At 39.7% G+C, this 23,671-nt stretch overlaps 1 protein-coding gene across 1 annotated transcript in view; it reads left to right on the top strand.

Moving 5' to 3' along the window:
- Positions 1-23,671, top strand: part of LOC126248393 (adenosine 3'-phospho 5'-phosphosulfate transporter 1) — a 101,444-nt gene that overhangs the window by 64,686 nt on the left and 13,087 nt on the right. Inside the window, exon 7 of the mRNA XM_049949343.1 lies at positions 21,767-21,892. Coding sequence (XP_049805300.1) covers positions 21,767-21,892 — 126 coding nt within the window. The remainder of the gene's footprint in view (positions 1-21,766; positions 21,893-23,671) is intronic.

Genomic DNA, 23,671 nt, shown 5'->3' with positions numbered 1-23,671 from the left:
GTATAATATCATTTTGAAATTTAATTTTCAAAATCACTTGACTTTTGATTTTTATCTATTATTTGCTAGTTTCTTAGCTAGCAATACTACTTTGATGATGCTAGCCATCACTGCAAGCTCAACTTTCTCCAGTCCTCCCAATTTCCTGGAATTCTTTTTGTAGCTGCATATTATGCATTTATCCTGGTGTTGTCAGTTAACTTGCATCTTCTTCTATCTCTGGTCCTCTTTGTAGACACTCTTGATTCAAGTGCATGCTTCTTATCCAGTGTCATAACCAATTTCACTTCCTCCTCTGAACTCTTCCATCACTAGTCGTTTCTCATTCACTCCTTGTAACAAAAGCTCATGTCTCATTTGATATGTCCATTTCACACCTTTCATTCTTCTGTAGATTGACATCTCAAAAGTCACTAAGCATTTCTCCTCTCTCTCTCTCTCTCTCTCTCTCTCTCTCTCTCTCTCTCTCTCTCTCTCTTTCCACTGCAGTTTCTATGTATTGGCACCCTACAATACAGGCTAATGCTCTGTATGAAACACTTCACTAATCTTTTGCTGGACCACATAAAATACCCCTACAGTAAAACTTCATGATTACAGCTTTGTAGTGTTTAGCATACATATAAAATCAGGGTTTTTGTTAGATTTTAGCCCATTGTGGAACTCTCTGGTAAGTCGTCCCCCCTACCCCCACCCCCAGGTATCGGGTACTGTTGTGAGTTGACTGACTCCAGTTGTGACTTTTTGGTATTATAGTCATAGGATACTATTTTTTCATTTTTTGAAGTTCATAGTGTTTCATTTTTAAGGATTTAAAACAAATTTCCAATCTTTGCACCTTTCAAATCTTATCAAGATCCATCTGAATATTTTTGTAGCTTTTTTCAGACAGCACTTCATTGTAGATAACTGCATCATCTGCAAAAAGACTGAAGCTACAGCTATGTTGCCTGCATTGTCGTGAATATAAAACGTGAATGGCAAGGGCCTAATACCCCTTCCTGAGGCACACCCGAAATTACTTCTACTTCTGTTAATGGCTTTCCATCCAAGACAACTTCCTGTGTCCTCCCTACCAAAGAATCCTCAGTCCAGTCACAAATTCTTGCTTGATACCCTTTATGATCATACTGTGGATAATATGCATTGGTGTGGTATGGAGTGGAATACATTTTGGAGATAGGAAAACTCTGCATCTACCTGACAGCCTTCATCTGTGGCTTTCACGGTGTCATGTGAGAAAAGTAAGAGTTGTGTTTTACATGACTGATATTTTCAAACTCCGTGCTTGTTCACATGAAGAGGTCATTATATTAGAGATACCTCTTTATGTGTGGCCTTAGAAGATTTTCTGAGATTCTACAATAAATGAATGTCAAGGATATTGTGAATCACTTTTGCTGCCCGTCCTGTAGGTAGGTGTGACATGTGCTTCCGTCCAACTGCTGGGCACAGTTGTTTCTTTGAGGGATTACAGTTAAAAGGGAGTAATTCAGTTGGAAATTCTGTATCAGATCTGATAAATATTCCATCGAAGTTTGGAGCTTTGTTGAGTTTTAGCAATTTCAGATGCTTCTTAATACCGATTACATTAATATCTAGATCACTCATCTTTGCAGTGATATGATAAGTAAATTGGGGCAGTACCCTTAGATTTTCATTGTTTCTGCTTTTGCTTTGGTCCCCTCAGTTTCAGTCCGTCTCATCCATGAGTGTCTGGACACAACTTATGTGCCTTTGGATATGACCAGAATGTCTTTGGGTTTGTGAGAGATTCTTTGATAATATTTTGCTACAGTAGTTGTTGAAGTCTACATGCTTTGTTCTCTAGCCAGCCAATCATTTCATTCATCATTGCTCTATCTGTAGTTCTATGCTTTTTTACATTTATTATGCACTAGTCTCTGTTTCTTTAGAAGCTATTATTTTTTTACGGTGACTGTATGCCACAGAGATGCCCATCCAATTATGAACTGTTGTACTATGTACATATCTATCAAGTGCATGATCAATTATTCTTCTAAAACTGAGCCATCATTCTTCTATATGTTCCTCTTCAGTGCTAAATGTTTAGGTTTTCTAATTCAGATACAATACTGGTGCCTTTTCTATCTATCCTGCTGAACATGTAAATCCTTCTACTTTCTGTAGTTGCCCTTTGTACTTCAGTAATCATTGTTGTTATAACTGCTTCATGTTCACTGATGCCAGTTTCTATGTGTACATCCTCAAAGAGGTCAAGTCTGTCTGTCGCTGTTAGATATACATTCTTCAAGACTTGGTTCATGCGCTTCCAGCAACTCAGTCTATATAGATTTTAGTGGTCAAAAACATTTAGGACTAAGCATTAGTTACTTGTATTATCAAATTGATAGTTTCTAAACATATTATCAGTGCAGGTCACTGATCTCCTGTTTCCTCTAGTACCTTAATGAAACTTGACAAGAAACCTTATTTCTGAATTAAGTCATGAAATTTTATGGGTTCATTGCCTTCACTAACTCATTTGGGTTGAAGTCTGCTCTGTCCACAACTGTTGTTTTATTTACTGTTTGAAGTTTTTCTAGTAGACATTTGACTTCAGCTAAGAACAGGTTTGTTATAGCGCTTCTGAGAAGTCCATATATTGCTATAATTAATGTAATCAAATCACCTAACAGTACAGAGGAACTCTCAGAGACACTTTCTTCATTTAAATAATTTAAATCCTTTCTTACTTTATAACTTTTTGTGGCATAAACAAGAATTCGGGGGTTTCCATGAGACTTATTTCTCCTACAAAACCTAGTAGCTGCCTTAAAATCATTAATATCACTCACAATCTTTATACAATGCTCTATTAACAAGCGTTCATTTAAGCTGATTATTTTGATGTTTGCACACTCAGAAAGCATAAATTTTAGAATATATAAGGTTTGGAAGTTCTGCTGCTTAGATGTTAATATTGCAGTGCATCAATATAGCATTTTTGTTCATGACTATGATTTAAAGTGCACCTTTCCTTTGATATATATGCTTTTCATTTTCAACTTGCACCTTGTATTTTATCTCCCCCAGTAGAATTCATCAGTTTCACTTGCTTTGTATGATTTTAGGCATGTCTACATTTCACTTAACCATTCGGGTATAAGCCATCTTTTCTCAGACATTTCTCATTTAAAAATTTGTTCGGACCTGTGAATATTGCTTCAAGCCTTTTCCTCAGTACCCTAATGATACAATCTCCATCATCATCAACTTGTTTAAATCTGTTTTAAGAAAAACTGTTTTTGACCAGGTGACCTAGAACAAAGGTAATATTGCTTCAATTAACTTGAACATTCATTGTGGAAACATTAACATAATTCTCTCAAAATTTATCCAGTTGAAATTTTTATGGTTGTTAGAATTTCAAATGAAACTGCTGGGTACTATAATAAATTGAGAAAGTAGCAGGTTATCGAGGTGATTCAGTTGGCCTCTGCTTTTCCTACTGTTTATTATCTGTGCTCATTCAATTTTAGGTCGCTCCATATGGTTTCTCCTAGGTTTTTTACGAATCATTGTTTTCAGTGAGTTGTTGCCAGTAGTACAGTTGAACAGTAGTGAAGTTGTTTGCCTATTCATGCACAATGTTACACTTAGCTACATTCTAGGTCGAAAGCTAGACCCTGTGCCACATGTCAATCCTCTGCAAGTCTTCCTGAATTTTGATGCTGTCTTCTGATGTTGCAACATTTCTGTAGACAATAGCATCATTCCCTAATAGCCTTATGTAGCCTCCAACATTATTCACTAGGTCATTTTATTTGCCCGATAACACTCCCTTTACATACTCCCAAAATTACTGATGCCTTTGTGGAGTTTGTTCCATTGAAAATTACATATGTGCAAGGAAGTCCTGTATCCAATCACAAATCTGGTCCGATGCTTGATAAGCTCTTATTTTGTTCACTATATGGCAGAATGGCAATGTACTGAGTGCCTTCTGGAAATTGAGAAACATGACATCAACCTGAATGCCTTTGTCTGTAGCACTGTGGATCTTGTGCCCAAGAGAGCAAGCTGTAGAGCTTATAATTAATTTTCCCCAAGACATTTAAATCTCATTTTTATCTATGGTAATGATGGAAGCTGAAGAAACGAATTGAAATATGTGCCATGGCTGGGACTAAAACCTGGGTCTCCTTGCTTACTAGGCATAAATGCTGACCATTACACCACCACAGCACTATGGTTACCATTGCTGCACAGACTACCCAACTCCAGTGCCCTCTTCAATGCAAACTTCAGTTCATATTTTCAGGTTATTTTCCCCCTAAATCGTCACTATTGCCAGGGCTCTCCGGCATTGGAATAGCACCCCAGCGTTGGACGTAATGGGGAGGTCCTGTACCCCAGGTGATCTTATAGATATTATAATTAATTTTCCCCAGGACATGGAAATCTCATTTTAATCTACAATAATGATGGAAGCTGAAGAAATGAATTAAGATTTGTGCCACAGTCGGGACTCAAACCCGGGTCTCCTTACCAGTAAACAAGGAGTCCCGGGTTCGAGTCTCAGCTGTGGCACAAATTTTAATTCATTTCTTCAGCTTCCATCATTATCGTGGAGCAAGCTATTTTTCGCTAGGTCTCTTGTCCGCAGAATCAATGTTGATCATTGTAGAAGAGATTTTCCTTCTCCAAGAATGTCATAATGTGTGAACATGTAACTTGTTCTGTAATTCTACAACAGATTTACATCAGAAATGTAGGCCTGTAATTATGCATGTCTGACGGCTTTTCTTGAAAGTGGGAATGACCTGCACTTTTTCCCAGTCGATAAGTACTCTTCATTGTTGCAGTGACCAGTGATAAACTACTACTAGAAGGGGAGCAAATTCTTTCAAGTAATATCTGTAGAACCTCACAGGTGTGTGATCTGGTCCAGTGGCATTCCCACTGTTGAGCAGTTTTAGTTTATTTTCTGTTCCAGTCACTTATCTCAATATCTGCCTTTTCAGCCATTGATTTAAAGAGTTGTTCTGCAATGAAACAATTTCATAAGACTAAATTAATTATTATGCCTTTTCTCTGCCTATTTTGGTGCCAGTGTGGGCACTACACGTGTGAATAGATGATTCTGATCCACTTACTGACTTAAATAAGACCAAAACTCATTAGGATTTTTAGTTAGACCATTTGGCAAAATTTTACTTCAAAATTTATTGAATGCTTCTTGTACTGCTGTCCTGGTTCTCATTTTGGTTTAATTCAGCATTTGTTTGCCTACCATGCGTGGACTTGTCATAAATTGGTGATCCTCTCTGTGCATTCACAGCAACTTTTTAGCCCACTGTCCAAGTTTTACTTCCATACAAGGTTACATTCCATACAAATGCCTTCAGGAAAGACTTCCAAACGTTTAAGTTTATATTTGATGTTAATAAATTTCTCTTCTTCAGAAAAGACTTGCTACTGCCATCTGATTTTGTATCCTTTCTCCTTTGGCCATTATCAGTTATTGTGTTGCCCAAATAGCAAAACTCATCTACTACTTTTAAGGTCTCATTGCCTAATATTATTCTGTCAGCAACAACTGATTTAATTCGACTATCTTTGTTTTAATTTTGTTAATGTTCATTTTATAACCTCATTTGAAGAAATTACTAATTCTATTAAACTGATCTTCTGCATCCATTGCTGCCTTGTACAGAATTTCGATGTCATTGGCAAATCTCAGTTTTAAATACTTGTAATTGAATTTCAATTCCCTTTCCAAATTTCTACTTGGTTTCCTTTACTGTTAGCTCAGTGTACAGATTAAATAACATTAGGAAGAGGCTGCAACCTTTCATATACTGTGACTCTTATAACTGCAGTCTGGTTTCTGTACAAGTTTCAGATAACTTTTCAATCTCGGTATTTTCTCTCTATCTTCACAATTTTAGAGTGTGTACTCCAGTCACAACTGTCAAAAATCTTTCTATAAATCTAACTGATCTTCCCTGAGGTTGACTTCTACCAGTTTTCTATTCTTCTGTACATAATTTGTTTCAGTATTTTGCAACTATGATTTATTAAACTGATGGTTAGGTGATATCACACACGTCACCACATGCCTTCTTTGGAATTGGGATTATTACATTGTTCTCGATGTCTGAGGGTATTTCTGCCATCTCATATACTTTGCGTACCATGTTGAATAGTTTGATCATGGTTAGCTCTCCCAAAGATCTGAATAGTTCTGAAGGAATGCCACCTACTCCATGTGCCTTTTTTGACTCATTCTTTCAGTGCTATGTCAGTCTTCTTGCAGTATCATATTTCCTGTCTTATCTTCATCTGCTTCCCTCTCTCTTCTTTCTCTGTACATTTCCCTTGTATAGATTCTCTATATATTCCTTGCACCTTAATACAGGCTTGCTACCCGAACTCACAATATTCATACAGGTGCTTTTATTTTCCGCAAGGGCCCTTTTTCATTTTCCTAAAAGTGTAATCTATACTTCCCCTGGTCATGCATGCTTCTACAGCCTTGCGTTTCCTGTCTAGCCATTTCTGCTTTGCCATTTTGCACTTCCTGTCTGTTTCATGTTCTACATGTATGGATTTCCTTTTTCCTGCTTCATTTGCTGCATGTTTATATTTTCTCCTACTATCAGTTAGATTCAATATATCATCTATTACTTGTAGATTTCTACCGAGCCTTGTCTTTTTCCACCAACTGTGACATTGTCGCGTATACAAACAGTGATCCAATACTGTCAATTGTTTTTTATTCCAGTCTTTCATCACGATATCAGTTATTTAGATGATGACCAGTTTCAGTCCGTAATGACCATTCTCAGATCTATAATATACAAATACACTCCTGGAAATTGAAATAAGAACACCGTGAATTCATTGTCCCAGGAAGGGGAAACTTTATTGACACATTCCTGGGGTCAGATACATCACATGATCACACTGACAGAACCACAGGCACATAGACACAGGCAACAGAGCATGCACAATGTCGGCACTAGTACAGTGTATATCCACCTTTCGCAGCAATGCAGGCTGCTATTCTCCCATGGAGACGATCGTAGAGATGCTGGATGTAGTCCTGTGGAACGGCTTGCCATGCCATTTCCACCTGGCGCCTCAGTTGGACCAGCGTTCGTGCTGGACGTGCAGACCGCGTGAGACGACGCTTCATCCAGTCCCAAACATGCTCAATGGGGGACAGATCCGGAGATCTTGCTGGCCAGGGTAGTTGACTTACACCTTCTAGAGCACGTTGGGTGGCACGGGATACATGCGGACGTGCATTGTCCTGTTGGAACAGCAAGTTCCCTTGCCGGTCTAGGAATGGTAGAACGATGGGTTCGATGACGGTTTGGATGTACCATGCACTATTCAGTGTCCCCTCGACAATCACCAGTGGTGTACGGCCGGTGTAGGAGATCGCTCCCCACACCATGATGCCGGGTGTTGGCCCTGTGTGCCTCGGTCGTATGCAGTCCTGATTGTGGCGCTCACCTGCACGGCGCAAAACACGCATACGACCATCATTGACACCAAGGCAGAAGCGACTCTCATCGCTGAAGAAGACACGTCTCCATTCGTCCCTCCATTCACGCCTGTCGCGACACCACTGGAGGCGGGCTGCACGATGTTGGGGCGTGAGCGGAAGACGGCCTAACGGTGTGCGGGACCGTAGCCCAGCTTCATGGAGACGGTTGCGAATGGTCCTCGCCGATACCCCAGGAGCAGCAGTGTCCCTAATTTGCTGGGAAGTGGCGGTGCGGTCCCCTACGGCACTGCGTAGGATCCTACGGTCTTGGCGTGCATCCGTGCGTCGCTGCGGTCCGGTCCCAGGTCGACGGGCACGTGCACCTTCCGCCGACCACTGGCGACAACATCGATGTACTGTGGAGACCTCACGCCCCACGTGTTGAGCAATTCGGCGGTACGTCCACCCGGCCTCCCGCATGCCCACTATACGCCCTCGCTCAAAGTCCGTCAACTGCACATACGGTTCACGTCCACGCTGTCGCGGCATGCTACCAGTTTTAAAGACTGCGATGGAGCTCCGTATGCCACGGCAAACTGGCTGACACTGACGGCGGCGGTGCACAAATGCTGCGCAGCTAGCGCCATTCGACGGCCAACACCGCGGTTCCTGGTGTGTCCGCTGTGCCGTGCGTGTGATCATTGCTTGTACAGCCCTCTCGCAGTGTCCGTCCATTTCCAGGAGTGTATATACAACTAGTGAGCAGTGCGTCTTTCAACATAATACAGCAATACGTATCACAATATACTATCGTACAACCAGAGAAATGTACAGGTAAAATATGGTAAAACGTCCCTTTTTTACACCATGTCCTAAAGTGATAAGGCCATAATGGCATCGTCAAAACATATAAATATAATCAGCACAGCATCATCACATAGATCTAAAATAAGGTGTAGAATAGGCCACATCATCCACACAGTCATTATTGCAACTGGCTACTGATGTACAGTAGCTACCAGAAATCTGTTTGCCTACATCCTCCCTAAATGTTGTGTCTGTGGGCTTAGATGTAGTCATCATTTACGCAAAAAACATAATCTGATAAAAACAGCCGGCCGGTGTGGCCGAGCGGTTCTAGGCGCTTCAGTCTGGAACCGCGCGACTGCTACGGTCGCAGGTTCGAATCCTGCCTCGGGCATGGATGTGTGTGATGTCCTTAGGTTGGTTAGGTTTAAGTAGTTCTAAGTTCTAGGGGACTGATGACCTCAGATGTTAAGTCCCATAGTGCTCAGAGCCATTTGACCCATTTTTTTGATAAAAATACATTATCTAAAATACATGTAGCAGACCTTTCAAACTGATAACTGTCATGGAAACCAATTGTGATACATTAAAAGACGAATACAGTTACCCATATAAAATTATTAAAAGGAAATATATGAACAGAATAGGACAGATTCTTTTTATGGTGAATTTACGGTCAACAATTAATATACGTAATACATTGCCTGTAGCAACCTATAAATTGCCTATGAAAGATAAAATGTCTATATGACAGCTGAAAAAGGACAGATCAATGATCAGCGCCCTCTGTTGGGATGGCCGCCAGGATGTTATTTAGGCGCGCACCGATCTTAAGAACTTAACCACTAGAGGGCTTTACATACAACGTGATATGTCTCCCACAGAAAACTTTTAAACAGCATATTAACAGTCAATAAATAAAATTATATAGTCTGGTTATACATTCAGTGAGTAGGTGTGACATAATCAGTTAATGTTTGGAAGTAAGGCAAATGCCTACTGTTCTCGACATAAATCATCAAGTAAGGCTAGGTATAAATACGCGAGGCATTATTTGGTTATCATAGTATGTTATCAAACAAAGCAAAGTAGGCATTGGGCACAAAATCGCTTTGTCCATTGAGTACCCTAGTGGGCTCATACTTTTTCGCTTTGTAAATCTCTAACTCCTCCAACAAGTGAAGAGTACGACCCTTCTCTGCCCAGTGTAGAATGCACATACAACTCTCGATATTGCCTATAGTGTGGCTGATTTCTGCCAAATGCATTCCCAATGCAGTTTTGTTATGTGCCTGCAAATGCTCCCTGAATCTAATTTTAAAAGAATGGTCGGTGTGACCGATGTAAAATTTGTCACAACTACTACAAACGATCTTGTAAACCCCAGAACCGTCAAATTTATCAGAATCTTTGCTCAAACTACGTTTTACACGGAGTTTCAGAGTGTTGTTAACTTGAAAACCACATCTAACCTTAGATTTATTCAAACAGTTTTCTGTTTGTTGGGACATTTTTCCGTAAAATTTCTTTGGAATATTTTTCGGGTTTTCTTTATTCTTTCATTTTTCTAGATGACTGTGGGTCTACCTACTATTTGCTTTCTGGGTTTTTTTTTTTTTTTTTTTTTTTTTTTTTTTTTAATCCTATTGTATGGGTGCATAACATCTTTAGCTGAGAAATCGTTGGGTACTGCAATTTGCCTTACTAAGTTCTTGGCGTATTTCATTGTCAGCCAATCGTTATCTAAAAAGTCGATGGATCATACAGGTGAAAAAGGTCCTTTTATATCGTGGCAGATGGCATGAACTGGCTCCGATAATAGTATCTGTACATGTAGGCTTTCTGAAAATTGAAAATTTATATCTGTTATCAACCTTCTTAATGATAAGGTCTAAATAGTTAATGGAGCCCGCTTCTTCTATTTCTGTAGTAAACACTATTTTTTGGTGCATGCTGCCTATGGCTTGAGCAAATGCGGTAACCTCATTCTCGTCCCCCTCTAACAGTAACAAGATGTCATCGACATAACGTTAAGAATATATAGTCTTGTCTTTCAGTCATGGAAACATAGCAAAGAACTTACATTCTAAGTGACATGAATTCATGGTGAACTACTACTTCAAAGTCAAAGAAAACTATGAGCATGGCCTTGACATTTGATCTCACCTGACAAGCTTTTTTGGTCTTGGAGAACCTTTCAAACCCATTATGAAGGTTGAACCTTGGTCTCAACATCATAACCATAGACCCATATCTCATCACCAGTTATGATTGTCTTAAGGAACATCTTGTTCTCATTTGTGTGATACAGAACCTCATCACAGATTGCGAGATGATTGTCTTCCTGGTCTAGACTCATGAGTTATGAGATGAACTTGGCGGCAACACAATGCAGTCCAAGATGCTGTGTCAGAATTTCGTGACATGATCCAACTGAAATGTTCCATTCTTCTGCAATCTCTCGGATAGTCAGTCTTCGATTGGCATGCACAATTTCATTGACATTCCTGACATGAGCGTCATCGGTAGACATCAAAGGCCATCCGGAATGAGGGTCATACTTAACTCCGCCTGGCCATTTTTAAAGTGTATGAACCATTTGTAACACTGAGTTTGGCTTAAGCACTCATCACTGTCGACTTTTGCATCATTGAGTGTGTGTCTGTAAAGGGTTTCTTGAGTTTCACAAAAAATTTAATGCAAATGCATTGCTCCTCCAACTGTGCCACCTCAAAATTCACGAACTGTGTGACACAGCATTCTACACAATATAGCACTGAATAATAACTAACAGATGTACAACAATGGAACTTCCAGCAGTAAGTGTATTTTCAGTCCATAGTGTTGTGCTGCATTGACAACCTCACCTTGAGATATGTATGCGAATGTGGTTTAAATGTGAATTTGTTGAGTGGGTACTTCAAAACATCTACATCACCATGGCTGCAACATAAAAGGTGTCACGTACACAGACAGGAACCAGAATACAAGCAGTACATCATTCATAAGAATTGTATATTCAGGAGACAGATGGACTCCAAACCAGCAGTACAAGCCAGCTGCACATCAGGCATCCAGAGGTGTTTTTTCAGAGACACAGGTCAACCTTATGAAATGGCTGGAGGGATTTGACGAAATCACCAGATACAATAGTTGGGATGATGTGATGTGTTTGGCGAATGTGTTCTTATACTTCAATGGCACAGCTCAGCAGTGGTTCAGAACAGTGAAGAGAAGCTCAATATTGTGGTCAAATTCGGGGCCTAACTTGAGAAAATGTTCAGCGACAGCAAGTAGCAAGTCCACTTACGCTACATCACAAATCCGAATATGGCAGAAGTGAAAAAATCTCACATTTGATGAAAGGAATGACAAAATATGTGTACCAAGCTCTTCTGGTGAAGGATGTCATGATGACAGAGGAATTCATCAAGTGGATCCAGATAATTGAGGAAACAACAGAAAAGAGTCAGACAAAAGAGGTATGACGGACAGCCAAATGGTGTCACTATGTTAGTTGCAGAAGACCACAATGAGCTTGCCTCTCTCATTTACCAGATAATAAGGGAAGAGATTAAGCAGTGTGTGACATACAGAAATGTCTGACAGAGTACACAAGAGATAGCAGTCATGAATATCAACCCCATACGTCAAGAGATAATAGAGAATGTCAAAGAAGAGGTGTATCAATCTTTGGCACTAATCTCTGCCATTAGTCGAATGCTCCGTGAAGTCATTTTAACAGAATGCAGGTGTAATGTTATTCTCATGTGGGGTTCTTACAGGCGTCACAAGCAGTCTGAGACTGTGGGAGCTCCAGATTGAGGAAGCATTTTGATGAGTACATATAATAAAGACTGCTCAGGAAGTTGTTCGTCATCGATGATGATATCTCACCATTATCAATGAGATGAGTTCCGTAGAGACTCTCAGTTAAACTTTCAAGCTTTTATTGATTGCAAAAAGCTACTCAGGCTCACAGAAGAAATCTACATACCATTGACAGTCATAATCATTGTAGGCGGCCAAAGAGAACTTTGGACCACTAATTGTCATGAGGAGCTACAACTCATCTCTATAGTTATGTGTTTAGTGATGGCAGAACCAATCCAGGAAGTGTAGCTTAGTGTCACTGATGAAGAATCATGCTATTCTACCACAGCAGGCAATGCAGGGGAGGAAGCTACTACCAACGGTGTATAGGATCTGGCCTGACTGAGGAACAGTATCAGTGGGTGGGAGCCATTCTGCATCAATTTTTGAATGTTGGCATTCATGTTGAGTGTCACAGGCTAAACAATGAATAATATGGGAGGAAGTGGGGAAGACATGGCAACATGATGTTAGTGAACCGCCTGAGTGGCCTTGTTCCTTTTCTGTGGTCCTTGTGAAGGAGAAGGATGGCACAGGGCATTTCTACATCAACTGCCGATAGCTGAATAAAATCACAAAGAATGATGTCTGTCCATTTCCACACATTGATGACACCATAGACTGTTTAAAAGGAGCAAAGTATTTTCCAACTATGGAAATGCCATGGAGCAAAGTATTCCCCAACTATGGACATGGGACATGCCAGAAGCCTACTGGCAAATGGAGGTAGAAGAGGCTAACTGGGAAAAGACTGTTGTCGTAACTCCTGATGGCCTCTGTCAGCTTAAACTAATGCAGTTTGGACTGTGTAATGCTCCAGCCACCTATGAACATTTTCCAAAGATATTTGAAGAATATCTAAGCTGTCTCACAACAGCATTGAAGTGTGTTCAGACTGCAGGTCTCCACCTGAATGTGAGAAAGTGCTTCTTCGTTGCCCAAGAAATAAAAATCTTGTGGCACCTAGTGAATGGCAATGGAGTGTATGATAAGTTTTCATGGAATGGGCTGATACCACCAGCAGTTCATAAAGTACCCCTGTACGAAGGAGCATCTCTTTTCAAGAACTACTCCAGGGAGATACCAAATTTTCCTGGAATGAAATACAAGAAGAACGTTTCCTCATCCTTAAGGAGGCACTACAACTAATCCCATTGTAGTGATGCATGGTGAGAATGCTGTGATAAAACTTCACACTGATGCTAGTGGTTTTTGAATGGAGAAATTTTTGTACAACTTCAAGGTGGTGTTGCAAAAGTGATAGCTGATACTTACAGAGTACACTCCAAATCCAAAATGAACTACTCTACAACCTAAAAAGAGTATCTTGCAGTTGTTTGGGCCATCAACAAGTTCTGCTCATATTTATTAGGCAAGCTATTCACCATTGTGACAGACCACCATTCCCTCGACTGGCTGACTAGCCTGAACGATCTGCTGGGTCAACTGGTGAGATGGGCACTGAGGCTTCAGGAGTACGTCATCACAGTGGTATACAAAAGTGGATGCAAACATAAGGACACCTACCATCTTCCAAGGAATTTTTTGGCATAACAAAGCAGCATGGACAAAAATCTCAATCGCCACTGCATTAAGACATTGCTGCTGAACAGAGGGAATATCCAGCACTGCTGAAAATTATATATGTCTTGAAAGAGGAGGAATAACCATGATCCAGTAGGGCATAGGTGGTTGCTCATTACCTCATCTGTGGCAAGCTCTCCTGAAGTTTTCCATGATGCTGCGATGTCTGATCACTTGGGATTCATGAGGACTTGAGACAGAATTAGAGGTATCTATCACTGGCCAGGTCTCTACAGGTTTGTTAGACACTATATAAGCCACTGTAAGGAATGCCATCAATAGAAGCACACGACACAGTTACGTCTGGGGCATGTGGTACAAATCATGCCTGCAGCAGCACCATTCTGCTGAACTGGAATAGGCCTCTTGGGGAGGTTTCCGATGTTGGCAAACAGGAATCGGTGAATAACAGTCTGCACTTACTACCTCGCCCAGTATGCTGTCGCAAAAGCTGTGCTGTCTATCAAAGCTCTAGAAATTGCAGAGATCCTTGTAAAAGACATCATTTTGAATCACAGAGCACCCTGTGTTGATCTCTGATTGTGGAAAAGTTTTCTGGCTGAGACAAGTATCAGAGGTAATTTCATGTTGTGACATAATCCACTGGGTGACAACTTCCTACCATCCTCATACAAATGGCATTACAGAACACTTTAATAACCATCTGGCAAATATGTTTTTTATATATTTTGATGTCACACAAAGAGATTAGGATCCAGTACTGCCCATCATGACACTCCCATACAACACACTGATGCAAGGCACTATAGGCTTCTATTGTTCTTTCCGCTCCATGGTTGCAAGGCTGAAATGACAGTGGACACATTGCTCTGATTTCAAGTGGAGCATGACAGCTGGCTCATACACAGACACTGGATAAAGACTGAGAGCACTACTGTACAAAGCGCTGACCCATGAGACACAGCCCAAGAAATCTTGTTTGGCTTTTCACACCTGTGCAGAAAGTAGGATTATCAGAAAAATTGCAGAAGTGCGACTTTGGGCCATATCCTATCCTTTATCGTTTGACAAACAGCACACATGAAGTTGATGAATGTGACCCATGATCAAGAAGACAAAAGTGCAGAGACATTGTCCATGTCTTTTGTATGAAGTGCTACCAGAGTCCAGAAGCACAGATTGACAATGGGAGGTTCAAGAAAACTGAAGACCTGCTTGACGATCATGAAGCTTGATGGGAGGGGCTACCTGTGACGCTCATCATAGCGAAGAGGATGTAATAGCACAACCAGAATGCAAGCATCTGCCAACACCACCATACAGACGACTATTGGCACAACCTAGATCCATAGTATTGTAGTTGGCTCTTATGAGGACTTCCAGAACATTGGGTTGCCGCTTCTCCAGGGAAGGGAGCATTGCTGTGAGCTCTGATGCAAGCAGTGTGTTTTAGTGGTTAGAGCCGCTGTCTGGTGTGCTGCAGTCACCGGTTCAAACCTGACTGCCAGCAAGTACTTGTTATTTATTAATCATTTCTGGAATGTTCATGAAATATATTATATTTGTAATGTTTGTATGTCTGGAATATTCTATGTTCGTATAAATAATTGCACTCTCCATCAAGGAGATCAGTTCTGTTCCGGCTGTATGTTGGTGTCAGTAATAAACATGCTTACAGTTCTGAATGTTGTATTTCATTGATGACCCTGCTTTCGGATTTGGACTTAATTGTGGTTTCAACATGACAATCTGAAAATTCAGTAGCAGAGCAATTATTTGAAGTAATTGTAATGCTGTATAAGAAATTCTCATAGATTCCTCCTCCGGAAGTCATGTTATTGCAGATTAGTGATAAGGGGGAATCTCACTATCTTCTACACCATTTGTGCTGCTATTGTATCAAGTTCAAAATGATTGTGGATGTGCTAGTGGTAGTTCTCTTGTTAAAAGTGTAAAAGGGGCAGTCTGCATATTTACCTTGAAGTGTATGTTAGCAATATGTAGCACGAGAAAGAATGGGAATTAAGATAGCCGAATAAAAGCTCATTTTCAATAGGCTGTTTATTAATGAGACAATTTTCACTGTGCAAAGAATAACTGTTAGTTACTAAAATAATGACAACTTCAAAATAGCTGCCATCAACTTGTAAGCAAATCATGTATCAGATAAAAGTACAGTTTCTTCCAATGGAAATAGATATAAACACATAGAAATCAGGAAATCAGTTAATACTGTTTGTATGCCCTCTAGTAATCCTTAGCTTTTGCAGTTCTAAAATTCAGTTTATGCCTGTTCACACTGCATGCCTCATTTGCGACAAATAAAACTATCCCCCCCCCCCCCCCCCCTCCCAACATAGAATTTGGGCTGTGCTACAGATCAGTCTGCAGCACAATAAGGATACTGTATTTCTGAGAAAACCATTCATAATGATTTCAAAGTAATACATGCAGAATTATGATATATGTTTATAACAAAAATTTCACTTGGAGAAAATTGCAGAAATTGAAGGAATGACCATCCACACACAGTGAAGAATTCAATTTTTTTTTTGTTTTGAAGATGTCATGTGGTTAAGAAAAAATTCAGCAGTGGAAAGTCCAGGATGGAATGTGACAATATTATGAAAAGCATAGTTACTACTCACCATATAGCACAAATGCTATAAGTCGCAGATAAGAACAACAAAAAGAAAGACTGTCAGAAAATGAACTTTCTTTTTGTTGTGCCCATCTGTGACTCAGAATCTCCTCTATACGATGAGTAGCAACTATCCTTTCCATAGTATTGTTGTCGTGTGGTTAAGAGCTTGTCATTTACTAACCGTTATCATCCTCCCATTGCCTGCCTCCAAAGTGACGTAGTGACATATTACCAACAGCTGCTTTATATCAAATTAATGACCCTTATTAAAATTCTGGGATTGACTACTTCCAGTATATATTCTTACGTATACCAGCTCAAAATATGTCATCTCCAGTGCCCCTCCCGCCTTCCCACCCCGCCTCCCATAGTTAGTGTAGAAAAGGCCGTCCTTCCTTTCTTGTTTGAATTATGAATTTTCTATTTTTCTGAATGATAACTGGCATAACCACCAGATATGGTTCATGGCTTGATTTTGGTCAAGCCATCTCTCATTCTGACAAATAATGGCCTGAAAATTATTTTGTGTCCCGATTTTGTTTATTTCCCTCAGAAAATTTGCCCTACTCGCTACTATGTCTAATCTTTGCATCATAATACATCTTCCTTTTTTTGTATTTTTTGAGTCTGTTTTCATAATCTTGCCTCCCATGTCGTGATCCACCTATGAAGTAAGTCTTGTTATTTAAGACCTATGGCTCCCATTTTGATGTACTGGATGTTCACAAGAATAACAGAATTCTAAAATAAAGTGTGATCAGTGAGAACCTTCTGGAAATTGGCCAAATATTGGCAGTCTTCCATTAATGTTTTTTTGTGACTGGACTTCTCTTCATCAGTGGTTTTCATAACTTGTTCTGCTGCAAGTTTTGTTTAATGAATCACAACATGCCTTTGTGATTGCACCATGTGGTGCTAACAGGATTTCATTTGGAATATTCTTTTAATTCTTGAAGAAATTTGGAAACCTTGCTATGGCTGTCTATATTTAGCCCTGTATGTCTTGGATTTGAATAACAACTCACAACCAGGAAAAAGAATGTATGTGATCACAATAAAAGTTCCCTCAGTAAACAAAGACAGCTTGGATACAGAAAGTGCACAAGGAGAAGATTATTTACAGTAGAGTCATAAAACTGTGCTGGTGGCAGCTGTGTGAATCTACTGCAAGATCAGTGTCAGAAATAGGTGTTCCTTTGAAAATTTTCTCATTATTGTGTTACTTGGATGGCACCTACAATAAATACAGCACTCACAATAGTGTGCATTTAAAGGTATGGGCTGAGTTATATGCTGGTCATTGGCAGTTACAGGAGGGAACATGTGAGGGGTGGGGAAAGTGACCTTTCTCTCTCTGCTCCATTTTCACTGCTGACCTCCTGATGAGAGTTGCCTGGAAATCTAGTGTAAACATTTTTGTTGGTTGCTGAATTTCTCAGGAATGATACAATGCACAGATTGTCACCTGTTGCGGATTTTTGCAGCCAACCACGCTGTTACTCTTCATATAAATGTCCCCTGTCATTATTAAATACTGTATATTAAACCTACACCTTTCTTCATGGTATAAGAATAATACTGTACATGTCTAGGAGTCAACACATTAAAATTCCCCAGAAAAATCTCCCAGTTCCATATCAAGTCATCAATTTATTTACACTCATAAATTTAGCCACCTTGTGCAGAGTTACATGTGACAGTATTCCTGTGAGTGGGACTGTCTCATAGATGATTTTAGTTGTGTGCTAACACTGTGGCTATGTTCTGAGCTCCTAGCAGTTAATTCAGACAGCCAAAGAAATCTTTCAGCCATGAGAGCTTGTGTTACCTTACTTTTGGATTGACATACACACACAAAAAAACTAGAACAAATAGAAGACACTGATATTTCAAGGTTACTATTATTAAGGCCCATAAGTTTACTAAAGTGAACAATTCAATACAAATGAACAAATAGACTGTGATGTGAAACATATTATAAACTTATGTAATGCATGCCTACTCCCTAGTCATTGAAAATTTTTCAAGTAGGGGCATGGCACGGTTGTGGTACGAGTTCTGTCATCAGGTGTCGCTGATTTATCTGCAGGTAACTTAAAAGGGAACGGGCCAATCCAACATTTCAAAACCTACCCTGAAATTTTTCATGCAGGAAGAATACACTAAATGCACTGTCAAAATTTTAGCTGCTAAGATGCACTGCAAGTTTTTTTTAATCAATCTTGAAGTTATTCATTTTTGCCACATGAAGAACAGCATATAACTGCAGTCTGTAAAGTCCTTCCTGCCTAGCATGTGATCCAGCAAATAAGCAGAAACAGCCATGACAAGAGAATGTAGCACCACATAGTGTGAAGTCTAAAGTGCACACACATTAATTTTAATCACTTAAACCATACCAAGAATGTCTCAAATCATTATTTTTTGAATAACTTGCATTTCATATTGACAGCTAAACTGTTGCAGATGTAATTGTTACACAAGTGACTAGCAGACTGGGTATGATGTAACAGTACAGATGACTTCCATCAATCGGGACTTTAATTTGTTGACATTAAATATTTTATAACAATTCCTGTAATACAGTTCTTATGATAATATTTGAATAATGTATATTTTACTGGCAATTAAACAGTTACTGAAGTCATCACAAAAATACTCTGTGTGTATTGAGTGACGAAAACAAACATTTTCCTAACACCAGGAACACCTGATAAAAGAAAAATTAATGCAGTCAGGCACTTCATGTTAATCACTAGTTTATTCACAGAGCACTGGAATGGAGAAAGAAATTGCCATGGTTATTTTTCTGCATATTATGCTGTGTAACAGGCAAACTCAAACAAATTTGTAAAATGTGGTGATGCAAATTTACAGCACAGAAATAACTAAAGTTTAACAATGCTGTTCCACTGGTAAACCTGAAATGACAGAAAGCTATTGGAAATTACACTCTAAGCAGAAGAAGAAGATGCAGATGCAGACCATTAAGGAGTTATGCAGATTGGTTACAAATTGTTGTTTATACAGGTATCAACAGAAAATGCAAAATTGTAAACTTTGATGGCTGATCAATGAATGTGTGACACTGCAATGTAGTTTCACTGCACAGCTGGCAGTGATGGTAAAGAGGGGACATGCCAAAACCAGGGCATAAAGTCTTTGTAAATTTAATTCCGTGTACTCTGTTGGACAGTGCCTGTGCCTCACAGAAAGGCCAGTGAACAACATATGCATATGCCAGCATTTGAGAGAGGATGTGTAGTTGGACTCGAAGAAGCCACTTGGAGTAATTAACAAAATGCTTGACATTCGAATAGGAGCGATGCCACTATTCAACAATGTTGGCAGGAATGGGTGAACTGTGGCTGAACACCGCATCAAGAAGGAAGTGTTTGATCTAGAGAGACAATAGAACATGAGGACTGAGCAATTGTTGGAAAGGCACTCGGAGCCCTGATCAGACATGCAACTTGTGCTTTAGTGACCACAGGGGCCATTAATAGTTCGCTCACTGAAAGGTGGCTGTGCTGCTGGCACCATTTGCACCAACTACCATTGACCTCTGTACACCAATGAGCCTATTTGCTGTGGTGTTGGGCATATCCAGGTTGGAATCTCATTGACTGAAACAGAACTGCCGTCAATGATGAGTCTTGCTCTGAATTGAGCCCCGATGACCAGAAAAGCCGTGTCTGGACGTGCCCCAGACAGTGGTAGGGTACAAATTTAACTGTTGCCTTCCATACGCCCCAACAGCTGGAAGTAATGGTCTGGGATGCCATTTCTTTTCATAGTACGACCATTTTGGTAGTCATCTGTGGCACCCTAGCACAGCGGTATGTTGATGATATTCTATGCATCGCTTTGTTGTCCTTCATGACAAGCCATCCTGGGCATACATTTCAGCAAGATAATGCCCACACATTCATGGTGAGAGTTTCTACTGTTTGTATTCATGTGTTGCCAGCAAGGTTGCTGGATCTCTCCGCAGTTGGGAATATTTAGGGCATAATGGGTAGGGCCTCCCAGTCAGCTCGAGATTTTCACAATCTAACACTTCAGTTGCACAGAATTTTTCACATTATTCCACAGGAGGACGTCCAACAATTTTATCAATCAATGCCAAGTTGAATAGCTTTTTGCATAAGACCCTTAGCTGAACCAATGTGTTAATGATGTGTTCACTTTGTGAAGCTCTTTCTCTTGAACAAATCATACAATTTTTTCTATAATTCTAGCTGTTTGTTTGTACATATACATCACATCTACAGATTTCTGTCCCATTCAGATATCATCTTCATAGTGGTTTTTTTCTTTCTTAGAATGTATATTATCCAACAATCTTCTGGAAAATGCTTTAGACTGTTGAAAAATGTTTTTATTAAGAAGCTGAATCATGCTATTAGTCCTGAATGGAATCTGAATTGATAGCAAATTCTACCTACCTTTTAATACAGCAAAAATGATTCTGAAAATCAGAGGTGCCGTACATATTCTGTGTTATTTTGGGAAGATATGCATTGCTGAAACCTTGTTCATAGTTGCACAAAAATGGGCAATGTGTAATTCTTGTGTCGTGTTGTGAGAAACCGAGACTGTAAACCACTTATTTCATGTGGCTCTACTGTAAAAGTGAAAGTTCACTTAAATAACAACTCATTTAGCATGAACAGTTGATTTCAGTTCATCAAAATATTGAACCCCAACCAGGAAACACAAAGATTACTTAATGTGCACAGATAATCTGAAGATTACGCTACATTACTGAGCAACGGAATTACAGATTTCTTCCTAGTAGCATGTAGAATCCTCTTGCCCTTCTTACAATAGTGACACATAGTAACAAGGACTACAAGTCACTGAAAATATTCGTGACCACTGAAGTATCACACACGATTTACAGAAATTGTTTGAATATGGACCCAGGCATGTCAGATGTGATCAGTAGGAATGGAATCAGATGATTTTGGGTACACAGAGTACCCTCACATCCATGGTGTAATTAAGGCTGGGAACACCACCTTTTCCCTTTGTGCCATGTACATCCCTCCATCATTCGGGGTCACCAGGGCAGACTTCCTCCAGCTTATTGGGCAACTTTCCTCACCCATTTTTATTGCTCAGTGACTTTAATGTTCACAATCCCCTTTGAGGCTCTTCCAGAACCTGTCCAAGAGGTGCTCTCTTGGCTGGCCTTCTCAGTAATATGGAGTGTATGAAGTAGTGCCACTGTTTTCTTATTGTAAAAATTGTAGAGGCATTATATGTTACATTTATCAATAAAAATAAAGCTACGTTTCTGTACTGATTTGTTCTATTACTAAAATAAAAAAAAATCTCTCTTCTCCCAAAGGTTAAATCCTGCTTTATGAATGTTGTTCTATTTTAGGTCAAAATGATTTATTTACATTGTATGTTTCTCATTTTTGCAGTTTCCAAAATTCATATTTGATTGCCTGATTCTATCCGTTTGTTCAGCTGCTGGACAGCTTTTCATTTTCTTCACAATCTCTACATTTGGACCTGTGATATTTGCAATAATTATGACTATTAGACAGGTAAGGGAATCGGCTTTTATTTTTATTTTATGTTTTACGTATTGCTAGTTTTATTGTGCCATACTTACAATAATGGTTATTATTCCCAGTACATAAAATACATATTGCATCTCTCTCTGTCCTTGCAGTGTGGTAGTGGAGTAATTGTGGTTACAGTGCAATAAGTATGATGATTACGTAGTGCTCTCTCTCTCTCTCTCTCTCTCTCTCTCTCTCTCTCTCTCTCTCTCTCTCTCTCTCGAGGGGAGGGGGAGTGTTGCACTTGTGTGTGTGTGTGTGTGTGTGTGTGTGTGTGTGTGTGTGAGCGCGCGCGCATGCATGCATGCATGCATGTATGTATATTTTTCCTTCCCTATTTGTAGTATGTGCCACATAAGTACTATATAGGGCAATTTTAGTAAATGGGGATGAACTGCATCCATGAGTGGATAAGGTGCAAAAAATGTAATGGTCAAATGGCCAGAAATGTGCTTCAAGGGAGGTCCAACCTCTAGAAGGTGAAGATCCTAAATCTGTGATAGTGTACGTTTCAGTGATATACAGCAACACGAGACCCACAAGGCAAGTGGGAACATTCTGTCTGTTCTTGTGTTTTATCTCCGCATTCAAGTGGCAGCTCTGAATAATCCCTGCCCACACATTTAGGCTGAATTGGTGTTATTGTTCACTGCAACCATAGCATGAGGATTTTTACATAGCTTACAGGCAGGTTTTGTGAAGGTTGACAGTACTGCCCCTCATAAAAGTAGCCTCATCTGTGAATCAAGTGGTTGTCAGAAATCGCAGCAACATGGTGGTGTGTGTGATGAACCAGTGACAAAACCGTCACTATAGAGGCAAGTCTGTCAGTTATAAGGCCTGTATGCTGTGTGAAATTGATACTGGCTGTTGTGAAGGATGTGCCACATAGTCATTTGTTTACCCCATGCTGGTGGGCCACCGGTTAGGTGCTGATGCCAGGGTCATATTCTACAGTGTTCAACGTATTGTATCTCTACCTTCAAGTAGCTGTACACCTCAGCAGGCATTTCTGGGCATATGTCCATAATGATTGTGGAAAAAAAATGTAATTTAATTATTGTAGATGATTTCTGAATCAGTGGGTACTCGGTTACTATGTTTGGTTCTCCCCTACTGTATGCTGCCAATTCTTACAGAGAATCTACTTAGCACACAGGCAGAAGTGATGAAGAGGGCAAGTAATACATACTGTGATTACTGAGATAACATAATTAACAGTGACAAATTTGTAATGATTAAAATATGGAAACAGAAGGCAGACGTGAGAGTAAGTGAAAAGATAAAAAGGTGGAAATTTTAACAGTGAGAACACTGTAGGTTTCTAGACTTGATTACTAATGATGTAGAATCTGGTTTACTAATAGTTTTTACATTTACCACAATACACATCCACAATTTTACAATGGTGTCACTTCACTTAATAATATTTACTTGCTGACATGCCTCCAAGTTTTCTTACCATAATAGATTTCAATATAGTTAATTCTGTGAAAGTTGCAACACCAAGAAGGACACGTGTGACTGAATGAAATTTACCGTTTAGATGAAGTATGTGCAGATACACAAATGATTAAGGCTACAGAACTGCACATGATCTCAAGCTTTGGCAATGCAGCATCATTTGTAACCCCCATATACTGCAGCCAAAGACTCTACATTGTATATCATTGAATCAAAGGAGGCCTGAAGATGTTTCTGGGGTGTCTCCTCCCATGTGATATGTATGAGAGTTCAAAATCCATCACAGTGGTTGTAGCC

The sequence above is a fragment of the Schistocerca nitens genome, chromosome 3, assembly GCF_023898315.1.
Source record: "Schistocerca nitens isolate TAMUIC-IGC-003100 chromosome 3, iqSchNite1.1, whole genome shotgun sequence".
NCBI classification, from domain to species: Eukaryota; Metazoa; Arthropoda; class Insecta; order Orthoptera; family Acrididae; genus Schistocerca; species Schistocerca nitens.
The sequence above is the reverse complement of the archived record's forward strand: the minus strand, read 5'-3'. Positions and strand labels throughout refer to the sequence as shown.